The 13,991-nt window shown below is 37.6% G+C and overlaps 1 protein-coding gene across 1 annotated transcript; it reads left to right on the top strand.

Annotated features, from left to right (window-relative positions):
- Positions 1–9,875: 9,875 nt before the first annotated feature.
- LOC110733998 lies at positions 9,876–12,613 on the top strand. The gene is made up of 4 exons (XM_021914054.1): positions 9,876–10,217; positions 10,353–11,311; positions 11,416–11,559; positions 11,836–12,613. Exons 1-4 carry the CDS (start codon positions 9,876–9,878, stop codon positions 12,611–12,613), a joined length of 2,223 nt encoding a protein of 740 aa, XP_021769746.1.
- The last annotated feature ends 1,378 nt before the right edge of the window (positions 12,614–13,991 follow it).

The following is a 13,991-nucleotide window of genomic DNA, read 5'->3' as shown; positions in this document are numbered from 1 at the left end:
TGCTAATCAATTCGATTATTTTGTTAACAATAATACCTCGTTAAGTCCTTAATTAAGTCTAGGCACTAAGTCCCATGGTTTTACGCAAAAGTATTAACATGTCACTTGCACTCACAATAAAGCACCCACTAATATGTATATACACCATGACCATGTCTAAGGTTCATGCTTGAGTCGGTTTTTTCCATCATTTGAGTTGGGGGTACATTCTACTCCTAATTTTTCATATCTCTCCATATACATCATCTTTCTCCACATCACAACCTTCATTCTTCCTACCTTCTTCCATCCTTTCATGTTGAATAGAGTTTGAGTCAAATAATTAACAATCGATATCCCTAATTTCCACGGTAGTTGGTCAAAGAGAGAAGGGCGATTAATCAAGGACAACCTCTTTGTTCAATTCTTACTTTTTGATAAACCGATTCTTCAAAAGAGGAAATCTAAGAGGATAATGGCAAGTCAAGAAGAAGTCAACGGACTTAGGAATCAATTGACTGACGTGACTGAGGCGTTGAAGGATTTAGCCCTCAAAATCAATGACCCAGTGAAGCAACAACAAATGGGCCTTATGCAAGAAAGCTTTAGCAAGCTATCTAGTGAGTACAAGTTTCAAGGCATTAGTTCACAAGGGGTCTTGGTGGACAAGGACCTTCTTCCGCAAAAGTTCAATGCCACTGACATCCCTAAATTCAAGGCAACAGATAATCCTTATCTTCTTCCGCAAGAGTCCGTAAGGATGTTTATCAAGAATTTACAAGAAAAGTATTCAAAGCACTTAAAATATCAACACAACTTGAATACTTTCAAGGCCGTTTATGACATCAGAATCGAGATTGAAGACGACCTCGCAAAGCAAAAAGCTACTAATAATAGTAACCACGGTGGCTGGAAAGGAAAGAAGAACGACAATCCTTCTTCTTCCGAAAACGCCCATTCTAGTAAAAAATGTTAGTACCTTTGATCTCAGTGAAGTTTTAGCCATGGATAACCAAGGATCTAAGAAACAGCTAAGGAAAGATTTCACCCCCATTGGGATGAGTTACGATAGTGCCTTCGATCGACTCCATGCTAAGGGACTCATTACTCCCATTGGACCTATTCAAGATCCTGCACCTGAAAAGAGATTTCCTAGTTGGAATCCAGATGAACACTGCAGTACCATCAAGGTAGGGGTCATGTTACTAAGAGCTGTTGGAAGCTAAAGGAGGCTATCCAACATTTGATTGATAATAACAAGCTTCCCATGCCTCCAGCTAACAAGAAGAGCGAGTGATGATAAAGCAAACGACATAAGACAAGAGGCGAGCTTCAACGACAAGATTTTGTAACCTCCTCTTTTTTCTGTTTCTTTTATTTACCCTTTCCCCAATAAGTCTAGCAGAAGCATCTTTCTTTTCCCTAAGATTAATTTTGTAGATTCTTTCTTTTCCCTTATAATAAAATGAGCATTTATTTCCTTACATATGATCATTCTAGAAAAAAGAAAAAAAAAACAGAAATAAATCCATGTCAAACTAAGCACAAGGTACACCAATGATTTGAGGCACCCCTTGTAGCCACATCATATTGCCTTTCACCTTTCTAATATACAATCCTCTTTTCATAAACCACTTTGAGCCTCGTCTAACGATAGACCCTTCATTTTTCAACCCATATCTACCTAACTTTGGGACGGGATGGTGTGTAACTCATGCAATTTTCAATGAACAAAATCTTGAGTGTATCAAATAAGCAAAATAAAAAATACATATAAATAAATAAATAAAAGTGTACAAAAGGGCAAGTGTTCCAATGTCACTGACATGAACATGTATTTGAGATGAAAATGTCTCAGATTGCGTCTCTTATCGAGTGCTCGGTACCGTTCCTAAGAAACATGAATGCCAAGTGAGTGATAGACCGCATGATCGGGATTGCCCACACTTATCAAAAATGTTCAAAATAAAAAAATTGCAAAAGCAAAAAAAGAGAGCAAAAATAAAAAAGAAAAGAGAGCTAAAAAAGAGTTAAAACCCTCAAGCATAAAAATATAAAGATTCAAAAGCAAGGTTGCACACCTTGGGGACTTATCGAGGGTCTTGAGCCTTTATCCCCTTATTCTTCAAACCTTTAGCCTAACCACGTTACAACCCTAAAAAGACCTTTTTGAGGTATACACACACTTGTGCGAGTTTCGGCTAGAGCTACGTTCGGCCTAATTCCTAACGGATACGTAGGCAACCTCACATTGGGGTGCGAACGTAATAAACAAGCATTCATATTCACATTCACACACTCATATCATGATCATATCAAGGGATCTCCAATGCTCATCCCTATCTATTTATAGTTACACTTGGGGGCTTGATCCCTACATCATTAGCCTACCCAGCCTAAGAGTCAACGCCATTTGACTCTTTTCAATATATTTTCCCACACACTTAGCTCTTGCGGCCAAACCTTAGTGTCACTTTCACACACCGCACAGATACATGATCAAATATAGTCTTTCCCTTAGGAACCTTTTGTCATGAAATCTTAACACAATGCTAAGCATGCCTTGTCATGTCAAAATTGCTCATCACTCATCATTTCATCACAAAGTAAGAAGTGCTTAGCCTCCGCGCCTAAGTTACCTAAATACTTTCATTATCGAGTCCACTGGGATAGCCTAAGATGAATTATTCCTTGCATCTTAAGAAATAGCATCAAACACATGTACTTGATTAAGCTCATTCAACATGCACCTTCAAAAACTTCGATTATTTTTTTCGCGTCTTTCTTTTTCGGGATAAAGTCGGTACCCTCCACAAAAATGACATAATATTTTTTTGCTTTTTTACATTTTTGAGTCGCACGATCACATTACGATGCACACACGAGTCATGTACACGTTGAGTCATGTCGGGTCATATCACCTTGATTTAAGTCTAACACATGTGTCAAACACTTCGAGTCAAGTCAACCTCGTGTCAATCACAGTGAGTCAAGTTTATACCTTGAGTCGTGTCAAGTCATTGAGTCAACACTAAGTCTTAGGTCAAGATAATTAAAGAAAGATGAGCAAAGTCCTATAATCAAAGATATAAATGCAGGTACATCCCAGCAAGCAAGAACATTCCCGGATCTTTTTTTCAAAAAGCGTGAATATGACCACAAGAGATTCTTCCAAGATGAGAAGAATTTGAGCAAAATTACATGGATCAGTAAATTAGAGATGAAGAGCTTTAACTTACAAAAGATTTGAGCGGATTTGGTTGAAAGGAAACGACCAAGTTCACAGTTCGAAGCGAAACCGAGCAATGAACAGCGGTAGAAAGAGCAGAATAGGGAAGACCCGACTCCAGCGCCAGACGACAATATCTGCCGTCTAGCAACAGAGTTCAGCGCCTGGCGCTAGATCCTAGCATCAGGCGACAGCGCAAAATCGCGGCGCTAGAGATATTTTAGCAGCTACAGAGCTCGAAGCCTCTCAGAACGGTTATTTCGACCTCATACAACAATTTTTTGGTTCCTTGGTACGCCAGTTAGCCCCTATAAGCAGTTAGACATGATTTAGTAGTCGGTTTGATTATGATCGCAAATAAGTGATCGACCTGACGAAACATCGTCTCACTTAGCTTAAAGCGCCTAAACATTGGCTCATCACAAAGACACCGACATACTGGTTCAAAAGCACCGACATACAAGTTCACAATCCAAGCACCGACATACTGGTCTACAAGCACTAGAAGCGCCGACGCACCGGCTAAAACAAAATTCAAGCGAGCTTTAAAGATTGACAAGCGTTGGTCTTTGGTGATTTTCTTCGGAATATTATCGCAACAACTGAGGATGGCTTCAAGTAAAGTTATCTTCGACAGCATTCGCTGAGATTGTGGAGGTTGTCACCCAAGATTTGAGAAGATAGCACGAGATGGGGGGTCTTCGACGACATTCGCTAAGATTGTGGAGGTTGTCACCAAGATTTGAGAAGAGCGGTTCGTGATGAGGCGGTCTTCGACGACTTTTGCTATGATTGGGAAGGTTGTCACTATGATTCAAGAAAAAGGCTCGAGATGTAACAACATTGATCGACAACATTCCCTAGCTTGCAGAGGGTTGTCACAAACAACTAGAGGTGATTTCAAGCGAAGTTATCTTTGATCGTGTTCCCTAGCTTGCAAAAGATGGTCACAAAGTGCTAGAAGGTCATTTCAGGCGAAGCAATCTTCGATGGGGTTCTCTAGCTTGCAGAAGTCTATCACGGCGGAATGGAGGCAGTTACACGCGTAGCAGTCTTCAGGCGGTATTCTCTAGCTTGCAGAAGATCGTCAAGGTAAACAGTAGTATGGCATTCCCTAGCTTGCGTAAGGTTGTCACAACAACAAATACGACAATGCAACAAATCGATTACATCAAGAGACGTGTGCTCGACGGTGCAAGATACGCGTTTCTTAACTCTTTTATTTGTTTTAACTAATGCTAGTTTTACCGGTATCGGCGTTACAAGAGTGATTTGGGATCGCAGAACGTTCTGAATCATTCTCCGTCCCTATCGATACTTTGACTTTAGTTTTCGAAACTTGCGTTTCTCCAAACTTAGTCAAAGTTGGGTCTTTTGTAGACACCCATTTGTGTCTCCCCAAAACCAAACCCAGTGATGAGTACCTTAAAAGTTGAATCATAATCGAATGAAGTGAAAGTGTGGAAGGTCTAATGTTGCGGATAGTTTTTATTTCATTTCTTTTCCTCTGTTTTTGAAAACCTATTCAAAAAAACAGCCAATTCAGTTTGGTTTGGTCCATGACAAGGGTCCAATAATAGTGTAGTTGGGTCGGGTTTGAAAGGAGCTTTCCAACGACATATTATAAGCCCAATTCCGATGAATAATGAGGAAATTATGGCTAAATTACTAAACTGGGCCCGGTTTGATATTTATATGCGGCCCAATGATCTAAAGGAGGGCCTAATATTGATTTATCATTCCTAATGCAATTAGAATTGATTATAGTCTTCTAGATTCTTGTAGAAGGTTCTTTTCATTCCTAATTTAATTAGCATTGATAAATTGACTTTAGTTGACTTTTTAGAGTTTTGATCAGAATAAAAGAAGTGTTTTTAAGGAAAATACGATTTTGCCCTTCTGTACGAATAAATTTTATCAAAATTAAGAAAACCCGTGAAAACTATTTCTAGCGCCTGTCGACAGGATTAGCGCTTGGCACTAAGGCTTGGCGTCTGGCGCTAGCCTTAGCGTCTGGCGCTAATGTCTGGCGTCTAGCGCTAAGTCGTTTTATTCTCTTAACTCTGATTCGTTTTACTATCCATCCGGCAAATTTTCTCTATAATAGCCTCCTAAAAATCCGTTTTCAATCATCAACAACAATTAATTCTCCAGTGCTCTCTCTCTAAGCTTATGCTCTCTCTCTCTCTCTTTTCTAAACTAGCCTTTTTCATACATAATTCCGCATTCACAAGATCTAGAAACACCTAGCCAAGTTCTAAGTTGCCTTCGCCCTAGACGTTAAAGATTTTAATTTCTTAGGGTTTGGTCCCAAATCTCTCTTTCAATTATTTAATTTAATTGTTTTGATTTTATATTTTCCTTGAAGTTACTAACGTGTGTATTTTGTTATTAGAAAGAGATACGAGGCATCCAAGTAAGTGATTTAATTGATTTTATTGATATTAGGATATAGAAATCATGTTTAGGTTGTTATTATGATTCCTAGTGTCATGTTAGGGCGTTTTGATTTTTCTAGTATCATGTTTAGGGTAACAACTATAATTTCTAATATCAAATATGACAATTGTGATTCCTGCGATGCTTCCTATTTGTCTTCCTAATATTCATGTTAGTATCATGTTAGGGTTAAAGCTTTGATTTTTATTGCTTAGTGACATGCTAGGGTTTGTTATTAATCTTGTTAGTATCATGCCTAGGATCTTGCTATTATTATGCTTTAATATGATTATTTTAATTATTATTATTATGATTATTTATGATGATTATTATGTTGCTTGATACTTATTATTGTTATTGCTTGATCACGCCTTTTATGCATGTTTAAAGGGAACTGATACTTGTAATCACGCTTAATAAGATAAATAATAATCTTGTTTAGGGTTAATATGATTATAATTCAAGTGATCGCCAATAGTAGATTTATCTGTGCATTAATATTCAACCAACATAGATTAAACAGGTTTAGGGTTAATCCTATTGGTTGCATGTTAGATAGAAAGCGCACATGAATACGATCAGAATAAAGTAGAGGCCTATTATTAGGGCAGGTTCAATCTCTTTTAGGTTAGATTTGTTCCTTCATCCCCAAACTACCTGTCATGGTTCCAGACCTATTGGAGTTGACGATCTCCTGGATCGTTAAGGGGTGTAACCTTCACCTCGTGAACGGTTTACAAGTTCCTAAAACTTGTTGGCGACTCTTTTGCTCTATCTTCTTTCCCTTTGGATGCCACCGTACTTAAGTGTATAATCATAGTGGGGTTCAAGTTTGGGGTAATGCTTGATATATTCCCTACACACGCTATAAGAAAATTACCTCAATTACCAAAATTGATAAAAACTAAGATAAAAAAAAAAGCATAAAATAGGAAAACACGTAATAATTAGCCATGATATGAAATCAAAATAAACAACGAAAATACAAATATAATTCTAAAATTACCTCAATGAATGAAAAAAATCGAAGAATGCGATGTAATTGAGGATGAAAATCGAAAAATCTGGGCAAAAAATTTGCTATTCAAAGAGCTGAAGTCGCGAGCGGAGAACTCAAGGTTAGAGAGAGAAAATAGGGATGTGAAGTGAGAGAGAAAGAAAGGAGGTCATTCAAAGTGACAAAATTACCAAAATACCATTACTGACATAAAAAAGGCGGGTGGGATGTCAGCCATTGGATTAAGGACGATCAACGCACCACATTAGTTCCTAGTTCCTATTCTAAGCTTAGGTTCTCACATGATCCCATTTCTATATATATATATATATATATTGGACATATTATTCTTTTGTGATGATCTAGCTTGTCGCTCAATTGTTGGCTTTATTGCACATCAATATTTTAACTCTCATAGTAGTACATTGTTTTGTTTTTTTAAAAAAGAACTTAGCTGTCCATTTATCAATTTTCTGATTAGAGTGATTTTATTCATTTATTTATTATTTTTAGTGGAGAGCAACTAATTGCAGGGATTTCTTTGTCCTGCCCCATTCTATTGATTCTATTGTCTTTCTTTAATTTGTCCCTCCCAGTTTATTCATTCTACATTGAGGATATGGACGTGGACATTAGAGGTTCTAAAACCATTTTTTTCAAGGAAGCATTAATTAGTTTGTCAAGCCAGATACTGGGCTTCATCCCTTAGTCCTGTACTTTACATGTTTCATAGTCGAGGAGGTACTACCTAAAGTTCTCCAAGTTTTGGAAAAAAGGTTGTGTTGGAATATTTCATCATAAAATGTCAGCTAACATTGACTGCTTTTATGCTAGGTTGGTCGTGATCTAGGGGATTTTAATCAGCTGTTTGCTTTGATGCGTCTTATGCGTAGTTTGCTAAAAAATCCTCACATACAACATACAAGAAGAGCCTTATGTTTGTTTCTTGTTGAACAACATAATTTTATAATCTAATATCTGTTGATCGTGTTAGAAATTTAGCTCTTGGTAAGTTGTGTATCAATTTGACAAATATGCTAAAATGATAATTTGATTTAATGGTTGCAATTGTAACATATTTTTTTTTAGTCTTGTAGCATGCATATATCTATTCTTTAATCTTATTTTGCAATTTTCACTATTTCAAAATCAACTACAAGTATATGTTGGCTTGGGAAGATCAATGAAAAACTTACACTATATTTGGATAACAATAGTGAAGGGAAAGAGATGTGAGGGAAGGGAAAGAGATGTGAGGGAAGGGAGAAGGGAGCTTCCATTTTCCCTCCAAATCCTCCAACAATGAAGAGATTTGGTTTATTAAAAGGGGAAGGAAAATGGATCCTTCCAATTCCCTCTCCTTCTCTCCATGTATTAGCTATCCAAATAAAGGATGATTCATCCTTCGTTTTCCTTTCTCTTCTCTTCCTTCCATTTCTCTATATCCAAACATAGTGTTAGTTGAAGAAGGCCAAAGATAATCTAAGTATATCTTGTAGATTTGCATATTTCTTTATCACATTTTGTCATATTTCACATTTTATCATCATAGTCATATGCCAGTGACAAACTTTTTTTTATTTCTTAATATTTTATTTTAATTATGTGAATAATACAAACAAACTTATTGTAATGTAGGAACCATTGTGTAATCTATGTGATTGACTAGCGTAAGTTTGATTCTATTGTTCAATCACCTTTGAACGGTCGAAATTCAGAGTTGTCCCAAATAATGAAGCTGTTATTACACAACATCCAATTAAATAGACAAGTCATATGTAATTGATAGTTATTTTGCATTCATCAAAAAAATTAATCTGGTGCGTTTTATGTATTATTTGCAGGAGTACTGTCACGACCTATGGCCTACAACGATGTAGAATTGGCGGGGCTAAGTTTTTTAGATTTAATTTTTTTTTTTTTGAAAAAAAAAACTAGTTATCTTGTTGATCGATGTTATGATTAATCACATTTAGCTTACTAAAACAGTAAAACACGTTTATATATATCTACTTTTATTTAGCCTTTTGGTTATTGTTATTACATTTCTAAATTGTAAATTAATAATTTTTTATTCAAGTGCTTTTTTTTTTTTTTTTTTTTTTTTTTTGTGAATGAATTCGAGTTGTATGGAATTATATGGAGTGTATGATTGTATTGTAGGTTGTGGGTGAATCAAGTTATGTGGAATTATTTAGAGTACGTGTTTTTTTGGTTGAATTGTAACAGGTTATAATAGGTTGTAACCCATTTGACGATGGGTCGTTTGGTAGGATATAGTACCATTCTTGTATTCGAATTAAATATTTATTTTAAAAAAATTGTTTATTTATTAGTAACTGGCGTAATCTAATGCTAGTTACTAATAGTATTTTTAGAAAAAATAAAAAATATATATTTATAACCGGGGTTAAGATCTTCCAGTTACTAATAATACCCTAATTGTAACCAACGTAACTTAATGATAGTTATGAATAGTATGATTTTTAACTTGAAAAATAGACTTTTTGTAACTGGCGTTAGGTTAAGCCAGTCACGAATAGTACATTATTTGTAACTAACATTAGCCAGTTACGAATAATTTTCACTAGTTGTAACGGTGGCGTTCGCAGCCAACAATGCCAGTTACAAAAATTCAATTTTGCCAGTTACAAATAGCATTTTTTCTATTAGTGTGGGTATTTATAGCAAGACACGAGTTGTTCATGTGAGGAAAAAAAGCGCAAATAGTATTTGCATGTGTGTGAACAGGGCATTTCAAAAAATCATGGTTGGATTGAATTTTAGTGTGTCAACATGTCATTCCATTGATGCTTATATGATGAACAACGCATTCCAAAAATCATGGTTGCACTACATACATTCAATTTTAGTGTTTAATACTTAACAATTTAATAATGTACCCCATTTGTAGGACTTCCACTAATGACAATTCTTATCACCATTTATCAAACGTCAGTAAACTAGGTATAACAATAAATACGTTTTCAAGTGGCGTAACCATAAACGACCCATATAGAACTTTCATAGTATTAATAAGGTGCATAATGTTGGGTCTTTTTCCCTCCAAAAATAGAAACAATTCCATTATATTTATAAGAAGGTACACAGGGGCTAGTGCCATAAGGAATTGAGGTTTGACTTTCGTTGACTTTCTCTCTTCTCTCTCTTCTCTCTCTTCTTCATGGTTCTTCATTTTTGATTGGTTTTCTTCATCAAATCTGGATTTAAATGGCGAAGAAGAAGAAGCAAGCTATTTCTACACCTCAAATTGTGCAACAAAAGGCTGCTCATGAAGTTGTTGGCTCGGTTTTGAAGAATTTGGGGATTTCAAATACCCCTTTTGTTCCTAGCCCGATTCAAGAGGGGGATGAACTGCTTACTCCGGCGCCGACGGTAGTTCAGTCAGCTGGTGGTGCTATTTCCGACGTTCCTGTGGATGTTGAAGCTACTTCAGTTGCTAAAGCTTCGGCCAAATCGAAGCAATCCAATGGAACAGTACCTAGGGTTTCGGGGGTTACTGTTCCATTGGATGCTGGTGGATCTGGGCTTGGTGGTGCAACAGAACATGCTGTATTTCCTTCCTCAACCTCTCTGGAGCATATTGCGCATGACATTAATGAAGATCGAGTTGCTCCTTTTTCTGCCTTGGAGCTGAGCTCGCGCAATTCTTCTTAAAACCGTGCTGCTTCCCCTGTTCTGGAGTAGAAGGGGACTCGTGCTTCATCTTTTTTTGGGAAATTGGCTGCTAAAGGAGCTACACTATCCTTTGTTGCTCCGAAAGTGCAAGATGGGAAGCTAATTGCTGAGCTACAAGCAGCCGAGCTTGAGGAAGGTAATCGAAAATGGGCTAATGCTCTTGTTTTTTATGCGGTTAGCTTTTATCCTACTATTGCTGCTGTTTTTCGTTTCTTTTCTCAACAATGGAATGATATGCAAAAACCAGATGTGTATTGGCATGATGATGGGTACTTTATTATCAATATGTGTTCTAGTGATGATAGAGATACTATTCTTTGTTCTGGTCCTCATATGTTCTTTGGAAAGCCTGCAATAGTGAAGCCTTGGTGCCCTGATTTTGATTTTCATGCTGAAATACTTAGAACTATTCCTCTTTGGGTTATATTCCCTAATCTACCACTTAATTGTTGGGGATCTCACACTCTTAGCCGCCTTGGTAGTTTGCTTGGAGTGCCAATTTGTGCTGATGAGTGTACTACTAGACAGCTTAGAGTGTCTTTTGCTAGGGTTCTGATTGAGATTGATGTTACAAAGCCTTTGCCATCCTCTGTGTGGGTTGACAGTCCTTTGAAGGAATTATTGGAGATCAGGGTGGTGTATGAGTGGGCTCCTTCTTTTTTCTCTAAGTGTAACAAGATTGGTCATGATTGCTCTGTTAAGCCTCCTTTGCCTAAGCAGGCTTCTAAGCAACCGGCTCCTATTCCTCCTAAGCAAAAGCAAGTTTGGGCTCCTAAGCCTACCAATGATCCTGCTCCTTCTACTGCTGTTGATGTTGGGGTTTCTGTTCATGGTCAATCTATTATTACTCCACAGGTTCATACATCTAAGAATTCAGATGAGGGTTGGAGAATAGTAGGGAGGAAAACAAAAAGCCAGCAAAATAGAGTTCATCAGCCTGCTTCTACCTCTAATGCCTTTGTTGCTTTGTTTGCAAATGAAATGGATGGTGCATGTGGGTTCACTATTAATCCAAGCGGGGGTGAGGTTAATCCCCCTTTGGTGTCATGATTTACTCTGTTTGGAATGTCAGGGGCCTGAATGACCCTGGAAAAGTTGCCTCTGTAAGGAGGTTGCTTCACTCTCATTCAGTTGATGTTGTTGGTTTGCTTGAAACAAAAATCAAGTTGAAAAATGTTCTCACTTATCAGAAGAAGTTTGGCTCTTCTTGGCTCTGGTTGTGCAATTATGATCATTCTCCCAAAGGGAGGATTTGACTTGTTTGGAATGTGGATAGAGTAACAGTTAATGTTTTGAAGATTCATGAACAATTCATTCATTGTACTGTTTCTTCTAAGGATCTCTCTACTCAGATTTTTCTCACTGTTGTCTATGGTCTTCACTCCATTCATGATAGGCTTTCTTTGTGGGAGGGGCTCAGAAGCATCTCTATCTAGCATTCTCCTTGGCTTTGTGCTGGTGATTATAACTCTATTCTTCATGCTTCTGATAGGCTTCATGATGCTGATGTTACTGATTATGAGACTAGAGACTTTCAGAATTTGGTTGATGATTTGGACCTCACTGAGCTCAAAAGCAAAGGGTCCTTCTACTCTTGGTCTAATAAGGCTCATACTGGCCCTAGAACGCTCTCTAAACTTGATAGAGCCTTTGGTAATCAAGCTTGGTTAGCTTCTCATGGGCATGTGGAGACTGTTTATCTCCCTCCTTCTTTATCTGATCATAGTCCTGTTTTGCTGGATATTTGCTCTGGCCCTATGGGGAAAGGTAGACCTTTTCGGTTTCTAAACTGTATTGCGGATCACCCTGATTTTCTTGATACTGTTTCGCATGCTTGGGGCTCTGGTAATTGTGTTTGGCAGAAGCTCAATTCTGTAAAGTCTAGTATCAAATCTCTTACTAGCAAGCAGTTTGGCAACATTGAGGAAAAGATTGACCAGGCTAATGATGAGCTTTCTAGAATTCAAACCTTAATGGCTCAGAACCCTGATGATTTGGATTTATACGCTAAAGAATCTGATGCTATTACTGCTGTCAAGCATTGGAATGATATTCAGGAAAGCATCTTCAAGCAAAAATCTAGGATTAATTGGGTTAAGCTTGGAGATGGCAATTCCCACTACTTCTTTTCTGTGATGAAGACTAGGCAAGCAAGGAATAGAATTGATTCTATTTTTGATTCTAATCAGGTGTTGCTTAAGGATCCAGATGCTATCTCTCATGAAATTATCTCTTTCTATAAGTCTCTTTTATGGACTCAGGCTCCTTAGCTTCCTGTTGTTGACCTTATTACTATGCGGAGGGGTAAGAAGCTTAGCTCTGCTGCTCAGAGCTACCTCATTGGGCCTATCTCTCATGTTGAAATTGATGCTGGCCTTAAGGGAATTGATAACACTAAAGCTCCTAGTATTGATGGATTTAACTCCTATTTCTTTAAGAGAGCTTGGCATATTGTGAAAGATGATATTTATGCTAGTGTTATTGATTTCTTTAATAATGGGATTTTGCCTAGGCAATGGAATTGTACAACTATTACTTTGGTCCCTAAAGTCCTTTCTGCTTCTCATGTTAAGGATTTTAGACCTATAGCCTGTTGTACTGTGGTCTATAAGCTCATTTCTAAAGTCATAACTGCTAGGCTTGCTGCTGTCATTGGTGAGGTGATTGATGATGCTCAGGCAGGGTTCATTCCTGACAAGCACATTGGTGACAATATTCTTCTTGCAACTGAATTGATCAAAGGCTATGATCACAAATTTATCTCTCCTAGGTGTATGGTTAAGGTGGATTTGAAGAAAGCCTATGATTCGGTTGAGTGGGGTTTCTTGATCACTGTCATGCAAGAGCTTGGTTTCCCTCAGAGATTTGTTGATTGGATATGGAATTGTCTTATTTTTGTCTCTTATTCTATTCTTATTAATGGTTTTCCTGCCCACCCCTTTGAAGCTAAGAAAGGGCTAAGGCAAGGTGATCCTATGTCTCCCTTTCTCTTTGCTATTGGTATGAAATACCTCTCCAGATGCCTTGATGAGCTTCGGTTGTCTCCTGACTTTAACTTTCACCCTAGGTGTGAAAAGTTAAACCTAAATCACATGATGTTTGCTGATGACTTATTGATGTTTTCTCGAGCTGATAGTGTTTCTGTTAAGCTTCTCTTCCAAGCCTTCTCAAAATTCTCGGGTGCCTTTGGGCTTTGTGCTAATCTTGATAAAAGTGAAGTCTACTTTGGAGGTGTCTCTGTTGAGGTTCAGAATGAGTTGAGGGAGCTTCTTGGTGTTTCTCAAGGCTCCATTCCGTTTAGGTATCTTGGGGTCCCTCTCTCTTCAAAGAAGCTTACTATTGCTCAATGTAGGCCTTTGGTGGAGAGAGTCACCGCTAGGATTCAAGGGTGGATGGCTAAACACCTGTCCTATGCTGGGAGGCTTCAATTGGTGAAGAGTGTGTTGTTTGGTATACAGACTTATTAGGCTCAAATTTTTATTCTTCCGAAGAAAATTCTGAAAGAGATTGAGGCTAGGTTCAGATGCTTTCTTTGGACTGGATCCTCTGCTCCTGCTAAGAAGTCTTTGGTTGCTTGGAATAATGTTTGTCTTCCTAAAGTTTGTGGTGGATGGAATCTGCTTTCTCTTCCTGAGTGGAATAAAGTGG

This window comes from Chenopodium quinoa, unplaced genomic scaffold, assembly GCF_001683475.1.
Source record: "Chenopodium quinoa cultivar QQ74 unplaced genomic scaffold, ASM168347v1, whole genome shotgun sequence".
Taxonomy (NCBI): Eukaryota; Viridiplantae; Streptophyta; class Magnoliopsida; order Caryophyllales; family Amaranthaceae; genus Chenopodium; species Chenopodium quinoa.
The sequence above is the reverse complement of the archived record's forward strand: the minus strand, read 5'-3'. Positions and strand labels throughout refer to the sequence as shown.